The sequence below is a fragment of the Schistocerca serialis genome, chromosome 2, assembly GCF_023864345.2.
Source record: "Schistocerca serialis cubense isolate TAMUIC-IGC-003099 chromosome 2, iqSchSeri2.2, whole genome shotgun sequence".
NCBI lineage: Eukaryota > Metazoa > Arthropoda > Insecta > Orthoptera > Acrididae > Schistocerca > Schistocerca serialis.
Window position 1 is genome coordinate 841553396 of NC_064639.1, and position 22281 is coordinate 841575676.

Below are 22281 nucleotides of genomic sequence, written 5' to 3' on the forward strand. Positions count from 1 at the left end.
GGAGTAAGAAAGTCCCCATGCCACCCTCATCGGCGGGCGCCAGCAACGATTCTCTGTCAATGTATGAGCGGGCATTGTCCGAGATCACCTAATAGGACCTCATTCACTACTTCCCCGTTTGACTGGTCCCCGTTACTAGGTGTCCCTGCGAAATGTGGGCCACAGTTCTTGGAGACAATACCCCTTGTCGTCCGTGAAAGGTTGTGGTTTCAACATTACAGTGCAGCAGCCCACTTCGATGTTAATGTGCGCGAGCATCTGGACCACAGGTACCCTCATCGCTGGTTTGGAAGGGAAGGTACTGTCCCACGGCCAGCGGGATTGCCGTAACTCACACCTCTGGATTTTTTCCTGTGGGGTTCCCTCAAGACGTTGGTGTATGAAATTCGCGTAGAAATGGATGAAAACTTGCTTGCTAGGGACCAAGCAGCCTGTCTCCTGGTACAGCAGACATCAGGGATCTTTGAGGGAGCGTGCGGCGGAATTTCATGCGGCGTTGCCCTGCGTGCATTCAGACTGGCGATTGTCACTTCGAACAGTTACTACGAGCTAAGTTGTTATGCGGCATACGCTGTGTATGTCCATAACATAATAAAAATGCATTTTCGACAAGTGGTTGTCTATCTCAATATAATCGGTTGTTTCACCCAAAACGTATGAGATACCCTGTGAAAATCATAGCAGCGTGTAAATATGCCTGATATCGCCGACGGTAGAAACCGCTGTCAGTACGTCTGAATGTGCAGTATGAGAGGGTCGCTTATTGTTGCTCGTAGCCCTCGATACAAAGCAGCAGCTTACAGTGGGGTTACAGCACCTGTAGGCTCGATGCACATGGGCGAATAACAGCCGCGCGTCAGAAATCGTTTCAGTGCCCACATCGCGGCATCTCAGCAATAGTCGTGCATCAGCACTAGAGTAGAGGTCAACGGGTACGGACGTAGATAGAAGAAAGCCGGCAGTGTTTGCTTATTAAATTTATGAGTACGCTAAGAAATACAGCGGCTGGTTTTGGACTCACCCACTGGATAGTTCACGGATACTGATGCGAGTGTTCGCGTCACTTTGATGAGTTAACAGTAAAGCTGCAATCACCCATCAGAGCAGAGACTATGCGATGAGTCTTTCTATACCACCTAACCTAATTTGTCTAGTTTTGTCTTGAGACCATGCACCGTAATTTTCCCTTCCTCCAAGGAACAGATCTTTAACTACCGTATAAGTCGTGCCAGGAGATATGTGGAGTGCGCATTTGGAATTTTAACTAAAAAAAAAGGAGAATATTTCGCAGACCTATCAGTGTTAAGCTGGACTTTACGATTAGCATAATCAAATATTGCTGTGTTCTTCACAGCTACTACCGTTCGAGGCATGTTTTTAACATCTGAGCCACCGAGGGCACAGATGATGGTGCGACTGCAGGGACTTATGCCTTGGACGTACCCGGTAGACCCACATTCCGAACTTAATGTCCACACACTACATTCGTAGTGCTCCTGCCCATTACCATCATTACTCGCGGTCTCGGTGGTTCAGATGGATAGAGCGTCTGTCAGGTAAGCAAGAGGTCCCGGATTCGTGTCCCGGTCGGAGCATACATTTTCAACTGTCCCTGTTGATATATATCATCGCCTGTCGGCAGCTTAGGGTCTTGATTTAATTATCATTTCAGTTTTGGTTTAGTCCTATAATGTTCGGTAGTAGCAATTTCAGGTAGAAGACAGGAAACTTGGTGAGAAAAGTGTCACATGACGTTCAATAAACCTCAGAAATTTTGAAATACATTGCTACGCTTTTCTACACCGTCCCTAACGATAGTGCAGAGAAATATGCACACATTCTGAGACAGACAGGTAGTCATTATTCTTGCATTGTACCCTAAGGGAAATGGGGGAGGCAGCTCCACATACAAACAAAAACAAATATCTGATGCTACAGAGTGAGCATTGATTCATGGCGCGCGATTAACGATGCCTCCAGAAGCGAGGGCCATGTTGCCTTACATGGCCCTGTCCGAGAGCGGCGATTTGTCTCCTTTCTTATATAAGACTGCTGCCCAATTAATAACACGCCCGTGGCGTTTCTGATGGTGTGTGCTCAGAAGCCAGACATCCCATCGAAACAGATTACAACAATTGGCCAACGTGACCAATATCCAGGCGTTTATTGCTTTACTACCTTCTTCACACACGTTATTACGAAGAGAGAAACAGCTTCTCTTTATAATTGCTCATCGACATTACTTTTTAAGTAAGCTACACCCTCGTCTAAATTTCTGAAATTTCCTTGTTCTGAAATGCTGATGCGACTCAGAATAAACGTAATATCGTCTTTTCGTTCGCTCTCATATATCCCCAGTAATGACTGACATGTCCGTAGAAAGCAGAAATAACGCAACCCAAAGATAAGCTGATAAATCTTTATTTTGTCTAGATCGCAAAAAGAACCCTTCCACTTCTGGTGACCGCATGGGCAAGGTCAATATTAAGAAATCTGTACAAACTAGTCGGGCCGTCAGTTTAGGGCATTATTGGATCAAATTCCAAGGCAATATGCGACACCGATGACGACTTTACAAAGAATCACATTTAGCGGTTGCAACGATATCCTGCCCTGTCCGAAAATTCAGTGCAGTAAATAAGCTGATAAATGGGCTTATCGTTGTTCGCCGCGCTCTTTGCTTGTGAGGGGGAAACTACAGTGACTGTCAGAGTAACGGTCACTGTACTAGGTGTCGGATAAATTTTGGTATCACTCCTCTACGTGTGCCTGATATATCGTGGATTGTGGAAGCGTGCTGCTTTCACCCTTTTTTACATTTACACTCTGTTCTTGTTCGAAATGCACTCCACTCGTTTCAACACATGCTGCAGCGATTTCCTTACTCTGACCAGCGCTCCACGCGCATCGCCATTCTGACAGGTTCGTCAGTAAACTCCTCCACACTTGAGTATCATAAACCGTATTCCCTTGGAATGTTCTTACTGGCAGGCGCGATGGACACATCAAAGTCCCACAACTACAAGTTATATCTGCCGATTGAGCTACCCGTATACCCCACTTATGATATGCAACGTGGCGTGTTGTGTCTCAGGTTAACACATTAGCAGTGATGTGCAGATTCACGTAAATTATCCATATAAATTTCTTTTTTTGCAGTGACATCTGCGCACGTCCCTCTTGACAACGTCTTCATTCTAGAGTCAACACCATGTTACATACGTTGACATTGCACAATATCTGGCATACCAAGTTCTCTGGTAAGCTGACAAATTAATTAACTGTGGGTTGACACTGCGTGGTCTCCCATTCAGCGACGCTTACGTGATTCAGCTGTCCCTACCCATACGTTTTATGCAACCCGCAACACCTTCAAATAGCACGCACGAGATTTTCATGTTCTTTCGCCTGGTACGTGCAGCCACTTGGTCCTGTAGAAGAAAATGAACAGAATTTTTTTGTCAGAATTTAATGTAGTTAAATTTTGTATTGGGACACATTTTCACTAGGGGCCGTAGTTTTCGCAAACATACAGATGTCACCTTCAAACCTGTTTGAATTTCTCGAAAACCGTGGCTTCCAGCGAAAGCGTATCCCAGTGCCAAATTTCAGTTACACAAATTTGCTACAAAAAGGACCTGTTCCTTTATTTCTGTAGAACTAATAGTTCGGGCATTGTAAGTGAGAGAATATGAAATTCTCGCGTGTGGTTTTCGAAGGCGTTGCGTCTTGCATAAAACCTATCGGTAGGGGAAGCTGAATTACCCCATTTAATCACTTCAGTCAGATGGAGTTGTGGTGAGGAATGCGAGTGCCAGTTCGAAATGACAGGGCTGAGAAATGCTTGTCGAATAAAGAGTGACCTATTTAAAAATTTGGGCGTTATGAATTATGCAATGTGGACCATTCTCAGGCTATTGAGCATTTGGATTAAAAAGGAATAAAGATCAAACTGTATTTAAATCGAAACAGAGACTTCAAATGGGTGGTAGGCACACATCCAAAGTAGTAAACCTCGCCGTGCTGACTTGTATGTAAGTTTAGCTGCCATTACAGCTGTGTGTGACACATCGAGAGGAACGGTGCGTGAGTGATAGTTATAAGCAGTTGGTCGGTGCGTAGAGACGTGTGACGCTGTGGTGTTGTGCCGGCAGATGTCTGCGGCGTCGGCGTCGCCCCCGGCGCTGGCCCCCGGAGCGGGGCGGCGTCGCAAGAGCTGCGCAGCCCGCGAGGGCGACGCGTCGCCCGCCGGCAAGCGCGCCCGCCACTTCCGGCCCTGGCGCGCCACGCCGCACCACGCCTCCGAGCCCGCCGCCGCAGCCTCCGCCGCCCCCGCCGCCCACGAGCACGACCGGCTGCCGCCGTCGCCACCCCCCACCTCCGGCGAAAGCCGCCTGTCGTCGCCGCCACCGCGCTGCGACCTCACGCCACCCACGTCCAGCGCGTCGCCCACGCCGCCGCCGCCCCCCGCCAAGCCTGACTCGCCCGCCCACTGCTCCAGGTAAATGTGTTTCCTTAATGGTACAAGTCTCCGACGGAACACACCGAATCACATGCCAAGTAGGAGAATCGTCTAAACAGGCACTGTTAAGTTAAAACGCTTTGCCAAGTGTAGTTGTTCTATACCTATATACAGGTGATATCCAGATGATCCAGAAATATATTAACATTTTCATGTCTTGTGTAGACGTTATTCTGCACCATTATCTTCAAACCAGTCCCGTCGGGAATGAAAATTCCGATCCCTGTCCTTGTGCCATTTTTTAAATGCATCTTGGAGTCTGTATTTGTAATAGTGTTTAGTACCTTATGCGCTTCCACTTACTCCTCAGATGTATCAAATCCGTGCCCCCATCAACATGATTTTCATCTTGAAAAAGAGAAACTAAGTCTGGTCAGTACAGCTGTTAGCGAACGGCTGTTGTGTCGTCTTTAGTCAAAAATTACTGAATAAAGTAGGCCATAAGCGGTGTGCATTGTCACGGTGGAGTACCCAGTCGTTCTTTCGCAACTTATGGGGACGTTCTCCCTCAAAAGTCGTAGATCATTGCAACGGAACATTTTGCTGACCTTCTGATCAGGAGGCACAAACTCCATAAACAATCTCACCAATATACAGGGTGACCCAAAAGTTCGTTAACATTTGAAAATGCACTAATACACGGCATAATGTAGGTAGAGAGGTAAAAATTGACACATATGCCTGAAATAACGTGGGGGTTTATTGAAACCAAAAACGAATGCAAAAACTGTCCAACAGATGGTGCTCGACAGCAACACTTCAGTGACACCGCATGAGGATCGTGTTTAAAATGAACTTTACTGAAAGAGGGAGTCAGATCATCTCTAGCCTGACTGATAAACACCCGTTGGAAGGACCGACTTTTATGCAGGGTGGCGCTCTACCCCATATTGCTCAAAGTGAAAGATCTCTACTCTCTCACATTGTTTGGTGAGGATCGCAAGCTGTGCTGCCACGCTCGTTACGCTTGGCCTCTCAGGTCTCCAGACCTCAGTCCTTGTGGTTATTGGTCGTGGGGTTACCTGAAGTCGTAACTCCACCGCGATAATACGGTTGCATTACGGATGCTAATAGACGATGTCCCACGGCAATTTTCCACCATACTTCCTGATACTGTACAGTGCTATTCACAACATTCTCCCTCGACTACAGACATTGTTGATGAATGGCGCCCGACATGTAGAGCATTTGTTATGCAGAACACCGTCTTCGCTAAAAATCATTTGTTATGCTAATTATTGCTTTTGTATCATATGAAGCATCTTCTGGTAGTCATTTTGTGCACTTTTTTTCTTTCAATAAAACCTCATGTCATTTCAAGTGTGTCTATTCCTACCTTTCTACCTACATTATTCGGTAAAGTATTGAATTTTCGAATGTTAATGGATTTTTGCGTCATACTGCATAGAAAAGTTCCCTGCAGACGTCAACGCTGTACTGTTTATGACCATCCTGAAGCAGTCATTGAACAAACTATCCAGCATTACATATCGTATTCAGCATCTTAGATAGAATACATCCACAAGCAACGTAACTTATTCCCTAGGTGTAGTAGAAACCATGCGTGGTCCACCTTTGTACGCACAGAATGAGATCCCTAGATCCCTCCCGAGCGAGGTGGCGCAGTGGTTAGTACACTGGACTCGAAGTCGGGAGTACGGTTCAGACCCGCGTCTGGCCATCCGATTAAGTTCTCCGTGATTTCCCTAAATCGCTTCAGGCAAATGCCGGGCTGTTTCCTTTGAAAGGGGACGGTCGACTTCCCTTCCCATCCTTCCCTAATCCGATGGGACCGATTACCTCCCTCTTTGGTTCCCTCCCCCAAATCAACCAAACAATCAGATCCCTGACTTTCAGAGCTTTTCTGGTGAAATGCCAGTTGATGATCGACCGGAAAGACAGTCATCATCAGTCGATGATCGTCCGTTTTTGGAACGCTCACACTAGTCGCGTAACTGCATCTGAACTATAGCATTAGCCCCGAAAGCTTGCTTCATTCTTTAGGGTGTTTCTGCTATGGTATTCCAAAACTTTACGTGTTGACCTCAAACGCGCAGCTGTTTGAGGTCAACCATCACAAACCCGTAAATTCAGAGAAACGTAACGAATAATGTAAAGATGCTAATTAACAACTAACAAACCATTCAGGTCACAGCCACTTGCTACAGTGACTCAAGACGTATGTGAGGGGAGACACCTCGCGGTAATGCAGTGAATTTGTGACCATTTGCGTGCAAAATTCTAATTTCGGGCCTTTGGGTTGCCACCTCGTACTGGCTGTTTGTTTCAATAGTCTGCGCTCGATATAGGTCTGGATCGATCTCTGCCTAGTTCGACATTTAGGCATCATTATTATCCTCAGCCATTTGAAATGTCATGCTATATAAAGAATTATGCTTGCAATACGGTTTTTAGCCACATTCAACCATTTTACGCGTCTTTTGTGATCTCATCTACCCATCTCTTATTACGTCGACCCGATCTTCGCTTATCTCTGGAATTCATTAAAGATCGTAATTGACCGATCGCCTATTTCCCCTGGATATAACGTTTAACATTCCCACCTTTCAGTTATGGTTGAATATATATATATATATATATATATATATATATATATATATATATATATATATATATATATATATATACAACCATAACTGAAATATTCAACCATAACTGAAAGGTGGGAGTGGGAGACAAAGTAGAAAAAATAATTTATTAAGAATTTTTTAGGTGCCATACCGCAGAACTAACTGGTTCTAAGTGCCAATAAGAAAATTTCCTTTCAAGTACCATTACTACTGGGACACTACGTTTTATACGTAATAATACAGGTATAGAAATACAGCAGCAACGTTTCAACTACAAGAACTGTAGTCAACAAAAACCCTTCTCATATCTTTTGAGTTTTTTACACGAGATTAACAAAATTAATTAAAAATACTCTCAATACTGGCTTCTGTTTCTTGCACAACTCCATTCATGCGAAGATCACTGATGCAAAATATTTCCATTACGCGTTGGCTGTCGATTTAGCTGCTCAAGACAGTTTTCGGATAATGTGTTCAAAAGTAATTCACACGACGGCTTGTCTGTACCACCTGTAATGAATCCATAGACATCCCAATCTATGCTAGGTAGGTTGACGTCGCCTCCGACTAATATAGCATGATCCGGGAACTTCTGCGATACAGAGTGTAGACTCCCTTTGAATGATTCTAGAACTGTCACGGTGGAACCTGGTGGCCGGTAATAACACCCAACAATTAACTTTATTTCTCCTAGCCCTGTTACACGCGTCCAGATAACTTCACAATCACACTCTACTTCGACCTGACCTCAGTGGACACAATATTTTTGTCAACTGCAATGAAGATACCACCTCCTACGTTGTCTAATCTGTCTTTCCGATACACGTTCCAACCCTCACTAAATATTTCAGAACTTCCTATCTCAGGGTTCAGCCAGGTCTCAGTCCCGAGAATAATTTGCGCGCCACACGCTTCCTGGAGGGCAGTAAATTCAGGAACTTTATTCCGAACACTTACGTTTGTTTTGGTGCTAAGTAAACTGCTTCCGCTTCACTGTCACTTCACTAGTCTGGAGCCCTTCTCCCGACTCCTCCCTAAACAACCGTGCCTCCTTTTGTGACCGCAGGCTGGGGGCCGCACAGTCGCCTCCGCCGGCCGCCCTCGCTTCCTTGCAGGACGCCGACTCCCGCCATCAGAGCACGCCGCCCACGGCGCCGCCCATCCTGCTCAGGTAATCTTTAAATATGTTTATATACTTACCACTGAGACGAAATTTAAAATCACAGTTTCTCTAATAGGATGGAGAATTTTAAAAAGAAACAATCTCTTTGAACTCTGTGTTAGAGAATTGCCACAGAGTCCTTACTGGCTTTCAAATAGTTTTCAGCTACTTGGAAATCGCTATTACGAAGACCACAATGTGCACGATCTTTAATCATTAAAGAAACTTTCAAGATAACATAATGTGCAAGATAATAAATAGTTCTATTCAGCCCTTGAAGTAGGAAAGGGAAATTTAGCAAATCAGTAAGCATGAGTAATTCTTCACAAGAGCAACCAAGGACAGACCCGAAACAAACAAGAGAGCTGAAACGCATGGATTAAAGAACGCTTGGCCTTTCATGGTACCAGTGCTTGGATCCTATCAAAATGAATGCGGCGATCTCCTCGATGCAAAACATGTTCCGCAGGTCTCAAGTACTGGCAGCCAAATGTGGATACCATGAAATTCTATACAGAGAGGCAACAGAGACTGTAAAACACCCTAGAAGTTTCATCAGGAAGGAGGAGAACGTGAAACTGAATATTTGGATCCTAGTGCTGCAGAGGATGTATTCCAGTCTTCCACCACAGAGCGATAGCGACAGCGGACGAAGGAACTCGACAACAGCCAACTGCGGTCTGATACTATAAACATGTGACGTCACGCCGCAGCGCGGAAGCGTGCGTAAACGGAATTTCGCTGTAGTCAGCAGCGAGCCAGGGTGTCAGTCGGACCCTCAAAGAACTACGATACCCCTAGAAAATGTCATCCGTAGACGGTGAGGAAACGTTGGTCATAAATGGGAAATCCATTCGACCACTGCATAATAGCACGGAACATTTTATTAATTGTACACTCTTGCCCATTAAAATTGCTACACCACGAAGATGACGTGCTACAGACGCGAAATTTAACCGACAGGAAGAAGATGCTGTGGTAAGCAAATGATTAGCTCTTCAGAGCATTCACACAAGGTTGGCGCCGGTGGCAACACCTACAACGTGCTGACATGAGGAAAGTTTCCAACCGATTTCTCATACACAGGCAGCAGTTGACCGGCGTTGCCGGGTGAAACTTTGTTGTGATGCCTCATGTAAGGAGGAGAAATGCGTACCATCACGTTTCCGACTTTGATAAAGGTCGGATTGTAGCCTATCGCGATTGTGGTTTATCGTATCGCGGCACTGCTGCTCGCGTTGGTCGAGATCCAGTGACTGTTAGCAGAATATGGAATCGGTGGGTTCAGGAGGGTAATACGGAACGCCGTGCTGGATCCCAACGGCCTCGTATCACTAGCAGTCGAGATGACAGGCATCTTATCCGCATGGCTGTAACGTATCGTGCAGCCACGTCTCGATCCCTGAGTCAACAGATGGAGGACGTTTGCAAGACAACAACCGTCTGCACGAAAAGTTCGACTACGGTATGGGGTGCCACTGGTTACACGTCTCGGTCACCTCTTGTTCGCATTGACGGCACTTTGAACAGTGGACGTTACACTTCAGATGTGTTACGACCCGTGGCTCTACCCTTCATTCGGTGCCTGCGAAACCCTACATTTCAGCACGATAACGCACGACCGCATGTAGCAGGTCCTATACGGGCCTTTCTGGATACAGAAAATGTTCAACTGCTGCCCTGGCCAGCACATTCTCCAGATCTCTCACCAATTTAAAACGTCTGGTCAATGGTGGCCGAGCAATTGTCTCGTCACAATACGCCAGTGACTACTCTTGATGAACTGTGGTATCGTGTTGAAGCTGCATGGGCAGCTGTACCTGTACACGCCATCCAAGCTCTGTTTGACTCAATGCCCAGGAGTATCAAGGCCGTTATGACGGCGAGAGGTGGTTGTTCTGGGTACTGATTTCTCAGGATCTATGCACCCAAATTGGGTGAAAATGTAATCACACGTCAGTTGTAGTATAATATATTTGTCCAGTGAATATCCGTTTATCATCTGCATTTCTTCTTGGTGTAGCAATTTTAATGGCTAGTAGTGTAATACAACCTGAAAGACTCGCAATATGTGCCTTTATTTTGGAAATGATCACTGTCTGGTCGAAATTGGGGCACTGCGAAATGCTCATCGGATTCTGTATTAAAAATATACAAATTTGTTTTATTTGAGGGTATGTGACAAGTGCTTTAATACTGTAGCAGTTTCGTATACAATAATTAGTGGTGCCTTTACAGGAGAGTAAGAACCGACTTGATGTGCCACAGGCTGCCTCACACGCTGACACCTCCCGACGGCGCGGACGGCCCGTCGCTGAGGCATTCACCGCCGCCTTTGCCGCCGCCGCCCACGCTGGCGCCGCCCCCGCAGCTGCTGCTGAGAGTGCCGCCCACCCACCCGTACACGGCGCTGGAGCTGCGGCCGGCGCCGCCACTGCCGCTGCCGCCGCTGGGCGCTGCCCCGCCGCCCCCGCAGCCGCGGTTCGCGCCGCCCAGTCCCGGCCCGTCTGCCGCCGCCGGCCGGGCGCCGGACCCGTTGCAGAGCGAGCCGCTGTCGCTGGTGCTGCGCCACCAGGCGGAGCCGCCGCGCGATTCGGCGCCGCCCCCGCGAGACGTGCCACCGCCGCCAACCACGCTCGACCCTGCGCCCCAGTCCTCACAGCAGCAGCAGCAGCAGCAGCAGGCACCGCGCAACTACAAGAACATGACGCGCGAGCGGCGCATCGAGGCGAACGCCCGCGAGCGCACGCGCGTGCACACCATCAGCGCGGCGTTCGACACGCTGCGGCGAGCCGTGCCGTCGTACGCGCACGCGCAGAAGCTGAGCAAGCTGTCGGTGCTGCGCATCGCGTCCGCCTACATCATGACGCTGGCGCGCGTCGCCGGTTACGACTACAGCCGCGACAGCAGCCGGCCCAGCCTGGCCGAGTGCGTGGACCAGGTGTCGCGCACCATCCAGACCGAGGGTCGTCTGCGCCGCAAGAAGGACGACTGACGCCGGCCGCCCCCGCCGCCCCCTCCCCCCACCTCTAGTCACGACGCTGCTGCGGCGCACTCCTCCGGCGAGCGTAGGCCCTAGCCGCCGGACCTCTCAAAACTGGGATGTCAACACGAGACTCGAGAGTACCAGTTCCTAGACGGCAACTCCCACCCAGCTATATCTTCCTTGACACCTGCTGCAGAATCGTTCCTTAACAAAAAGAGTCGAACCATCTCTTCTGGGCTGTGAATTCGCCAGAGAAGCTGGTTCGCCAGGTAGCAATCGTCGTCAATCTAGTACTTAAGGGAACACCTTGTGGTAACAGTCGCATCACGAGAAGTGCTTTCACAAATGCTGTAGGACCATTTGGCAATAATACTGCGATACCAGTACATGCCTCAAGAAGAGACGTCTAATTACTGACCTGCAGCTACGATGACGGTGCTCAGCGTACAGTACAGTAGCTCCACATAGAAATATGTGACAAGCTCGGCAGCAGTCGACATATGAATAATAGCGACAACAGTACAGAAAGGAGAGGACCAGGGTCTATCAAGAAGGTCATGACATGTCAATTGCCACAACAGACGCCATCGCACAAGAAACTTTTCTGCAGCCTCGCAGACAACATCTGATTAGCCCACATCAAAGTTTGTGACTGAATTTCATGTATGTATAGCTTGTAAGAAACCGTCTTCGTCGTTCATCATCTAGTAATGGGATGCACCAGGTGTATTCGTAATTTTCTGATGAAGACTTCACACCTTCTTCTAGTCATTATTCTACGAGACAACACCTCAATTTTTCCCCATACGGTGATACTAGATATGGAAGTTTATGACGACGCAGCTTGTTTACAGAATTGATTAGAGCCTGTTGGAACCCCAACAGCGCAGTCTCTGCTCTCTACAACTCAGTTACTCTGCATATTCTCATTACGACAGGCTGTGCAACAGTAGTCCACTGGTGACGTCAGCTTTACTGTTGATGACCTTAGTGACAAGTTCACGTCTCGCAAGAAAATACTATATATTTAACTTCGTAACGGACAGGTGTCCTCAAATGAAGACAGTCGGAAGCAGCTAAGAATATGGATACATTTTCTGATAGTTTGATCGCAAACGACGTGAATACTGAATTACGCATATGAAGACTTGGGTCAGTCCACAAGATCAGCACTGATCAACTCGTGCAGTTATTCTTCTGGCATTCTGACTGTCTGAGACGGCGTCGTCCTATCTTACAACCATCTTGCCGGTGAAGACTAATACTTTATAAAGTTATTTGGAAATAAAAAAAGGGATATGTGCGTTGAAGAGAGAGCAATATTCACACGTTACAGATTTTATTCCAAATAATAACAGACGTCTCCATAGATACAACATATGCAGCGTTACATATCTTAAGAGAAAAGATGCCAGGTAGTGAATCACACGAAGTGATCTGCAACAGTAGAAATGTGTGAAACATGTAGATTTGAGAATACCGTCATATTACAAGAAAATTAAAAGACTTTACCATTAATTGTCGAAAGACTTACGACGCAGAACCCTTGCGTAACAATAGATCTGAGGTCCATTATACAGGGTTGGAAGAGTTGGATCTGGTAAACGCTTGTAGCAGAATGTTGTCCCATTTGGAATAACTGAATGTAATACAGTTATGAACATTACCAAAAATGTGGATTTTCGTCTTCTGTGAAATCAAATGAAAGACAGAAAAAGCGACGACAACTGTTTTATAAATTTGGTGCAAGACTGCTTCTCGTAAGCTGAAAAATAAGGTTAGACTTATTTAAAGGGCTAAGCAAATTTTCACCAACGTTAATTGCTACGGGAGAAGCTACAATATATTTCGACAACGTGGAGAGGAATCGCAAGTTTTAATGGTTTCAGTAGAATATTTCTTGAGCGATGGCAACGTGCCTCTTACTGCAGTCTGTAAGTAGCTGAATATTGGCGAAGACTGTTGGTCCTACAGCAACTGAAGAAAACTACCGTTATTGCCTGCAGGCTTCTGATATCCTAACTATTCAGGGCTTTTTTTTCCTTAATTCGTGTACAGGACGTCACGAACTTTTTTCTGTCTGTCTACAAGAATACGCCGCACTTTGTTGCAGTGAGGTCGTACCTAACGATCCTGGTTTAGAACTTCCCTGATCAGTGAGGGAAGTCTGATGTGAAGAAGTCGTCCCTCTCATCGACTGAAATTACTGTGTAAGAGTGTCTCTCTGAATGTGTTTTATGTGTTTGTGCAACTGCTGTGACAAACAAGGACAATATCCTACCATCCATTCCTAGCTGTGTATTGTGTTAATAGACTTCAGATCTATCCTGTAAATCAATAAGTTGTAGCGTTGGTGTTGTTCCGTAAGTTTGGTGTCATAGAATCTTAGTTCAGTGTCACTGCTAATATTTTCTGTTACGCACAGAATGTTCTCCGCTGTGTGTTCACTATTCCTTGGTGTAGCTCCACGCTGGACGTACGTACGTTAATGAAATGGAGTCGAAACGACGTCAGTCGGAAAGCTATATTGTTAAAAGTACCTGAGAAGATGCAATTTGTAGATAAGTTGTGTGAGTCTGTATATAATTTTAATAGTTTCTAGAATCTACTAAAACTATAACAAAACACTAATAGTACGTAATTTAAGGAAAACCGAGAAAATATGTGTACTAAACTAATCGCTGTAAGCAATGTATTGCTCACTAAATGTTGTTTTATTGTGATAGTGCCTTGTGGATGGGCTTCAGTGCGGCTCCGTAGGACTGTAGCGAAAGGTGTACTTCCTCACAGATGAATGAGATTCGTCGGACAGGAAAGCGCCATCAGAAAGAAATTATTTGAGTCTGTGTACTAAGTAGTCCAAGGATACCAGTATTCAACCGCTTACAAAATGTGCCAAAATTATTACTTTTTATAAGATAACTAATATTTGTGCCAAATTTTAAGATTATAAGAATATTTCCAACTTTTTTTTAGAGAAAGAAAAGACAGCTATTTTCGATACGCAAAGGCTTTATCAGAAAGTTGAAGTCGTCTCGAACAGTCAGCGGAATAGTTCAGAAGATCGCAACACCGGGGATAAAACAAGCCACCCTCGATTTCGATGGAAAAGGAATGAGTTTGTGCTATTTTGAAGTTGCGGTTCGGCTGGCAGTCCGAGACATTGTATAATTTGTTTTTCATTATAGAAACATAATAATGAGCGGAAGCATGTTCAGAAGTCAATTTCCGTGCCAATCCTATCATTCCAACTCGGAGATTTCTTTCGAGGTAATTTACTCCGGAAACACTATTTCCTTTCAGGCATTCGCGAAAAATTCTCACGAGAAATAATGATGTCCTTTTTACATTTGCTCCTGCCCCTACAGTTGGTTGTCCTGGAGTACTGTGCCCTCTGTATAGTGTAGAAACCATGGTCCTGTGTCATATTGTATTTCACACTCCTGTATCTGTTGTACATCACTCGTTGGTGCTGTTCCAGATCGTTGTGCAATGCTGTATTAGGGATTAGTACTGTTGCACAACGCTGTAGAATGACTATTGCAGTACAGCAGGGTGCAGACTAAACTATGTTGCTAATCTTTCAGTTGCCTCCCTTTTTCTGTACGCAGTAGAGTGTACTGTGCAATGCGGTACTGTAACACCTTTCTAAATTTAGTTACTGTGTATCCTGAATTTTATTACATTGATCTACACTGTAGAGCTCTGTGATATGAGTTGTAGTGTGTGGTAGTTCCATAGAATTGTACTGTATGGTGCTGGACGTGCCATTGCTACACTGTTCTGTTGCGTTGACTGATGGCTCACTTGGTATCGGTGTGTTAACGTGTTATGCTGTTAGGGAGGCATGGGTGCTATGTACTGTTTTTGTGTACTGCCGTCCTGGTCTTTGGCCGGGCCAACTACAGACAATAATAAAGCTGCCTTCTTGAAATGACAAACCTTGCAATAATTTTAGAAGTATAACCTTCACTCACTTCCCTGTATTTCCTACATAATGCTCCTTCAATCTGTCGGAGGCAAGGGCCACTCTACTGCTTGGAATGCTCAACAAATCTTATTGGAAAGGTGAACAGGAGTCTCAGCAACATATTCACAGCTTCCAGACACTAATTGTAATTTACACATTACACTATAGAGAGAAAAATTGTGGGATGATCATAGTGATGTAACATGAAATTAATATAAACATCATTTACCATTTGCAGGTGATTACGTTGTAGGTACTATGTCTCTTAGATCTTCAGAGAAGGGTTTTGGGATGTGAAAAGAACTGAGGTGTACATCTCATTGAAACACAGTACAACAGGATGCTTTTAATTTGTGAAACAATATAAAAGTGGTACAATAATCAAAATCATAATCATAAAAACTTAATGCATATCAAATTAGAAAATATTCTCAATTAGTCTAAGACGATAATAGAACAGTTCTGTAATCCATTCTTAAAATATGTGCTATATTTCACCGAAAGGAACCGAGAGTGAACCAAATTACGAGGTAAAAGACAAAGGATTTAGAGGTATAAGCCAATTTACAATATAGACGTTTACAGACATTCTCAAAAGGTACACTTGGAAGGAGGACTACAATACAGAGACATGAATGACAGTTTCTATAAAGCTTTATCACTTTCTTTGATACTCGTTTCCCATTAACAAACAGCAAGCATAAATCAGTACTAATAAGCAACCCATATGGATAGTTAAAGTTATGAGAGTATCAACTGGATTGAAATCGAAGCTGCATCTTAAATGAAAAGAGAGCCACAATCCTGTTCTATAATTTCACCATAAACACTACTAAGAATCACTGCAGAACGCATCAAGCACATTGACGCCATACGTTACACCGAGACAACAGAAGTTCTTTACATAACTAGACAACATAAAAGCTATGTGGTCAGTTGCGGAAGAAGCATCACTGCAAAAGGCGAGTGTTGAAAATAACAAACAAGATACTTCACATCGTTTGAAGCTGTTGAAAATTTTTGTACCTATACTTGTGACTTCTTCGTGAACTGATATTAAAACATCTGAAGTCTTTATATAGAAGTATCAGGCCCAAAGGTGAAATATTTAAGGACAAAACGAAAGTATAATATTAGACGATACATAAATGAAAAATAGGTAATGTTGTGAAGTCTGTACCAACTACAAAAGAACCACACACACACACACACACACACACATTATACAGTAAATAAAATGAGTCCGTGTAGTTTCATGGAAAAGTGGATGTCGCACTACAAAGGTTCGTGGTTTAATCTCCAGTCATTCCAAGGATTTTTTCCGCTTCTATCATCTGTCACAATGATTTATTAATGTGAAAAATGTGAATGTGCTTCGTGATTTTTAGTGCCCGTTGAAAGTAGGTCTCCGTATAACTCGATGGTTACATCAGTTCCTAGGTCAGAGGAAGAAAAAGGCATCCTAACTTCAGTAGCAACACGCCTAGTTAAGGACTGCATTACAGTGTTCAAATTAACCTTCATGTTGAGAGGACTAATTTGCATTAGTTATTCACAAATAAATTTTAATGGTCCCTGACATGTCTTTACGTTAGTATTTTCAATAGTGCTATTGAATATTTAGACATCGAAAAGATAATATCAATCAACTATACAAGCAATTAAAATAAAATGCTCTAGATAAGAATATGTAATGACGTAACGCCACACTGCTGTTCGTTAACGCAAACCCAGTATAGTGTTGACTCAAGAACTTGAATGCATTCTCTCCAACAAAGGATTTACAGGGCACTGCAAAATTGGGACTAATGGACAAAAAAGTCGTTTAATGTTCCTGAGACTAAGAAAATACTTGCGGTAACAAGCTAGTGCTTTTAACAAATTTTGGCAGAGGGAAGGGTGTGTGGAGGGGGGGGGGAGGGGGGCTTGAAAGAAATCGAATTAGAGTCAGTTGTAAAACGTAACTAAATTGATGAAGAAAGAAAACTGACAATGAAATAGATTGTGAATATACTCATCATCTACGACTCGAAAACTATATCCTATTTACGAAAGGCGATGCACCATAATAATCTCAATTTCGACAGTCTGATGTTACTGAGGGCTGCGAAGTTCTAGGGTACGTTATAAGTAGTGCTCTCATTTAAACTGTGACAAGCTCTGAAGCAAACTATTTAAAATAAGGAAAAAAATTAACTTATGTGTCTAGGCCCTAGCATACACGATTAAAGGGTCCTGAACTTTTAAGGAAATCCCTAGCATACACGATTAAGGGGTCCTGAACTTTTAAGGAATCAAAACTGGATAGTAAAACACTGAATTATGAAATCTCAGCAAAAAGGAATATTAGAAAAAACGACAGTAATAATAAATATGCAACATAAGGATTCATTTTACAAAGCTTAGTAGGGTATAGCATCGCTTGTCTGGTAGGAGGCATGCATGTGTGCTCCCGACTCGCCTGTCCCCAGTAAACTGTACCTGGAGCGGAGGAATTGATTAGGACTGTGGACTGTTACTCTTAATCGCGAGCGTGATGATTCAATTCACATAATCCAATTACAACTCAGCAAATTAGTTGCTGTAGGTACCAACAGTTTTGCAAATAAAACTGAAGAAGAATCGTAATTGGAATGTGGAGAGAACATAGGTGTTGTTCTGTGACTTGTATACTTCTGCAATTATTGCGGAGCTCAGAAATACGGACAAGGCTGCTCAGTAAATTTTTTTATGACATCAAAAACCTGGTTAACGTGGGTTATTTGAACAGTTGTTGAACCAAGCACCATTCTGGATTGCCATATTAATAGAGTGATGGAGACACATACAGGAGCCGTATTTGGTGGCCACCTGTTTGTCTAGATGTTGCGTGCCGCACTGCGATGCAGCTGGCAATATTCCCGGCTGCGATGATTGGCTGCCTATAATAACATTGGCGAGTTTGTTACTGGTCTCGACTAACAGCGTGGTTTTGCAGTTTGAAATCAAATTTGCTTTTCTGGCCACAAGATGGCATCAAAAAACGTCTCACTTAACAGTCATTGCACACAAGTGAACTCGGCGATAAATGGGCTAACACTGAAAGACAGACACCGTGTCCCATTCCCCTTAATCATACTTAGAGACGGCAGTACTTACGTGCCAAACCTGAACACATCTGTGTTGCCATCGCCCAGATGATGACGATTGTCTTCAGTTTTCAGACAGATTGAAATTAAACGTTGAGTATTCCAAAGTAATTTTATCGGAACTTCATGAAACTATAGGGGCTGATTGGATTGGATTGGATTGTTTGGGAGAAGAGACCAAACAGCGAGGTCATCGGTCTCATCGGATTAGGGAAGAACGGGGAACGAAGTCGGTCGTGCCCTTTCAAAGGAACCACCCCGGCATTTGTTTGGAACGATTTAGGGAAATCACGGAAAACCTAAATCAGGATGGCCGGACGCGGGATTGAACCGTCGTCCTTCCGAATGCGAGTCCAGTGTGCTAACCACTGCGCCACTTCGCTCGGTATAGGGGCTGAAACGGTAATATTCCACGATGTCTCACAGCAAATTTTGCATTCCTTGCAACCGAAATTAGCAGAGAAGAAAAATGTTTTGGATCACTTATTGAATACCCTTCGTACATTTTGATGTACTCTAATATTAATGCTTTTCCGTCTCATTTAGAAATGATTTTGATCACAACAACAACAAACCTAACTTCCTTGGTCTGTTGTAGCATTCGAAAGGTTTTTAAGGGTATTGTCAGCCCTGGTCACGGACGGCCCAATATTTCCAGGCAGCATAACAAATTTCCATTGTTCTTGACATTTTCAGTATTATTGCACAACGTCTCAATTCACTCCCACTGGCCATCTAGGGGCCGCTGTAGTTCTTTCTGGAATGGTACCACAAAAAGAAAAGGAAAAAAAAATCATCGAAATTTTTTTCTTAGATCTGCACTGTTTATAGAGCCCATTGCGGCTTCGAAAAAAGTCAACGTTTATACTAAATTTGGTTCGACTACTGCTGTGTACGTTAACCAGCTTTTTTCCTACGTTGCGATGCATGTTAGGAGCGTCCAGCATAGAGCATGGTGCAGGAGTGTGTTCCTGCAACATATGGTAAGAAGGTAGAGGTACTGGTAGACAAGCTTCAGATGTACGAAGCACTCCTGTTGGCACAGTGCTTCTGTTCCCTTTACTTGAACAATAACACCAGTTACAAGTTCGGTAAACCCTGCGTAGCGCAGTCTTCTGTCTGGCCTGCTGCTGTTACGCAAAGAATGAACACTGTGGAGTACTGCAGGTCTGTGAAGGAAGTCTAATAGAAATCCAGCCAGAGCCAAATACCGAACGTAGTCCTCCAAGCTCGCAGAGGGCAACGGGCAAGTATGTTGTAAGCATGTGGACGGAAAGCGACACTGGCGTACTGTGTAAGTGTGGGCAGCATTGTCCCGCTCTGGAAATCACGCCACGTGACGTGATGGGGATGGGACCGGGTGAGGGGAGTGGAGGTGTCTTCCGCCCGCTGGGGTGTGTCGCTGTCTGCTGTGAGAATGTGGCGCCGCCGCTTGTGGGAGCGAGAAAATATACTCTTGCCATATGTGTTGGTACCTACAGGAACTCCAGCATACCAAGATGAGTGTCTGTGATTCTGAAATACCAACACGTAACAAGAGGCCACTTACATTTTCTGTTAACTTGATTTAATTATTCAGCATTGCAACATGTTTTAGGATGCCAAAAAACGACCAAACAAAGACGTTTGATATGAATACGCATAGAATTTTCCTCTTTCGGTATGTGCTGCAGTCTGTTCTGTTCATTTGAAATGGCTGTCTTCTTGTCGGGTACTCACTTCATCCAATGATGTGGCTGTCTGGAGTCTGCTGTCCATTGTTTTATAGCAACAGATGAAGTTGAATACATCTAGAAAAAACAGCCATTTCAGATGGACAGAACAGCTGACAACAAGCGGCAAGAGAGAAAATTTTAAGTGAATTCACGTTAAACGATATTTTTTGCCTGAAGATAAGGTTACATCTCGAAACATATTGCAGTCCATACATATTATAAAAATGGATTAGTGTGAGTGTGTGTGTATGTGTCTTCCACATCTCCTCCTAAACCACTAGAGCGATTTCCATTAAACATGGTGCACATATCCCTTACTGTCAGGCAACAAACGCTGTGTGTGTAAGAACCAGCTACTTTAGGAGATATGACGCCATAAACAATGAGATTCATGGGAAACTGCTACATCATGCATGATGTTTAAATTTATTACTTCTTTGTTACTGACTCTTCTTCTTCTTCTTCTTCTTCTTCTTTTGCTACTGCCTTTATCCCGCTGGGTCAGCAGGGTTAAGAAACGAAATTGGCAAGATTAATTTGAAGGGGTGGCTGGATACCCTTCCTGCCGCCACCCCATACCCCCCTGGGACGGAATCAGTGTACCCCAGCTGTCTGCGAATAGTGTAAATCATGAAATAGTGTGAACGTGTTTCAAATGTCTGCGAGTCGTGTAACTGAGGTGGGACGTGGGGACCAGCCCGATATTCACCTAGTAGGATGTGGAAAACCGCCTAAAAACCACATCCAGGCTGGCCGGCACACCGGCCGTCGTCGTTAACCCGCCGGGCGGATTCGCTCCAGGGCCAGCGCGCCTACCCGTGTCCAGGAAGCAGCGCGTTGGCGCTCTCGGCTATCCTGGTGGGTCTTCTTTGTTACTGACTCTATTCACAACATATTTCGCAGACAGTATCCACAAATGCCGTTGGATGTACCTACAGAAATCTATCGTTGTACGACACGTTGTGCAAGACGTATGACGTCATAAACACTGAGATGCGTGAAAGAAATGCCGCATCATGTATGAAGTTTTAATACATTTTTCGTTTACCACCAAGATAATCCTACAGTAGAGCTACCTTAAGGAAATCCTTGTCACCTGGCAGCGCTTTGACGACTTATAACGGCGAAGCACGAACAGCTGTAGGCGAAAACAATAGGCGACTCAAGCGCTATGAGGAGGCATTGCCATAGAGGCGTTTACAAAATCGCGTTGTATGTATTTCTTTGTACGACTGTTTCATGATTTCAAAGGTGTCTTCACGAGTACGTGGGAAATCAAATTTTTTCGATGTTACACTTCAAACACCGTTCATTTTTTGTTTTCGTTTCTAATAGAAACTTGAGAAAATGAATACACGACCAATGCCGGATTTTTCAGGTGGTGTTAAATAATTTATATAAGTTGACAATGAATTGGGAAACGTAGCAGTCTCTGAAAAACCAGTTTATGAACTTTAACAGTCAGAGTCGATTAACAGCTAGTACAGCTTTGAACTGCATTGTTCCTTACCTCAACTGTTTGTTGAAAAACCGCTAGACGTCAATTCATCAAAAAATCCGTAACTTGGGGCAACACGAGATGGTCAGCTTCTGACTACCATATACCACGCAACCGCATTCCTCTCTCGATGCCAGTTACATTCCGCAGGAGTTGTGGTGCCCTCGGGGAATATAACGTTGTGCTCGAACAAAGGATTACAAAATGTAACAAGAGGCACGTACCAGAAGCAAGCAGCATTATGTAGCGTCAAAGCGCGAGTCTGACTGGGAACGCGGGTTCCGGAGGAGATAAGCACCGGCCCTGAGGAGAAGACGGTGGTTTGCGATACCGCAGATTGCAGTCTTGTGCTGGAACAATGGCTCTATCCGCCGCTAGCTACCGATTCCGTGTGCTCATCAGAAATTGCCGCATTCTCCAGCTTTCGGAATGGGCGCCGTAAAACACGAAGTGGAACGTGCTCCGTTCTGATGTTAAACGGCTAGGACTTTGTTTCACTTCCTAAATTACGTCGTTCATTTGCTCGCTGAGTCAGTTTGTTGTTAATTTACCCAGAGATTATTTAACGATGAGACATGTGAGCTTACTAGGACAAATAAACGTAATTAAAGGTTAACTACGTTATTTATGGAAGCTTATACAGTGATGGAAAAGAATCGCATCACCGAGAAGGAATTTGGCGACGCAAACGAAAGTTGCTATGTGTATT

General features: G+C 44.5%; 1 protein-coding gene across 1 annotated transcript in view; it reads left to right on the plus strand.

The window, feature by feature from the left end:
- LOC126456454 (uncharacterized) overlaps positions 1 to 15202 on the plus strand; it is a 59238-nt gene extending 44036 nt beyond the window's left edge. Inside the window, exons 4-7 of the mRNA XM_050092204.1 lie at positions 4155 to 4501; positions 8180 to 8284; positions 10544 to 10700; positions 10818 to 15202. Coding sequence (XP_049948161.1) covers positions 4155 to 4501; positions 8180 to 8284; positions 10544 to 10700; positions 10818 to 11270 — 1062 coding nt within the window. The 3' untranslated portion in view covers positions 11271 to 15202. The remainder of the gene's footprint in view (positions 1 to 4154; positions 4502 to 8179; positions 8285 to 10543; positions 10701 to 10817) is intronic.
- The last annotated feature ends 7079 nt before the right edge of the window (positions 15203 to 22281 follow it).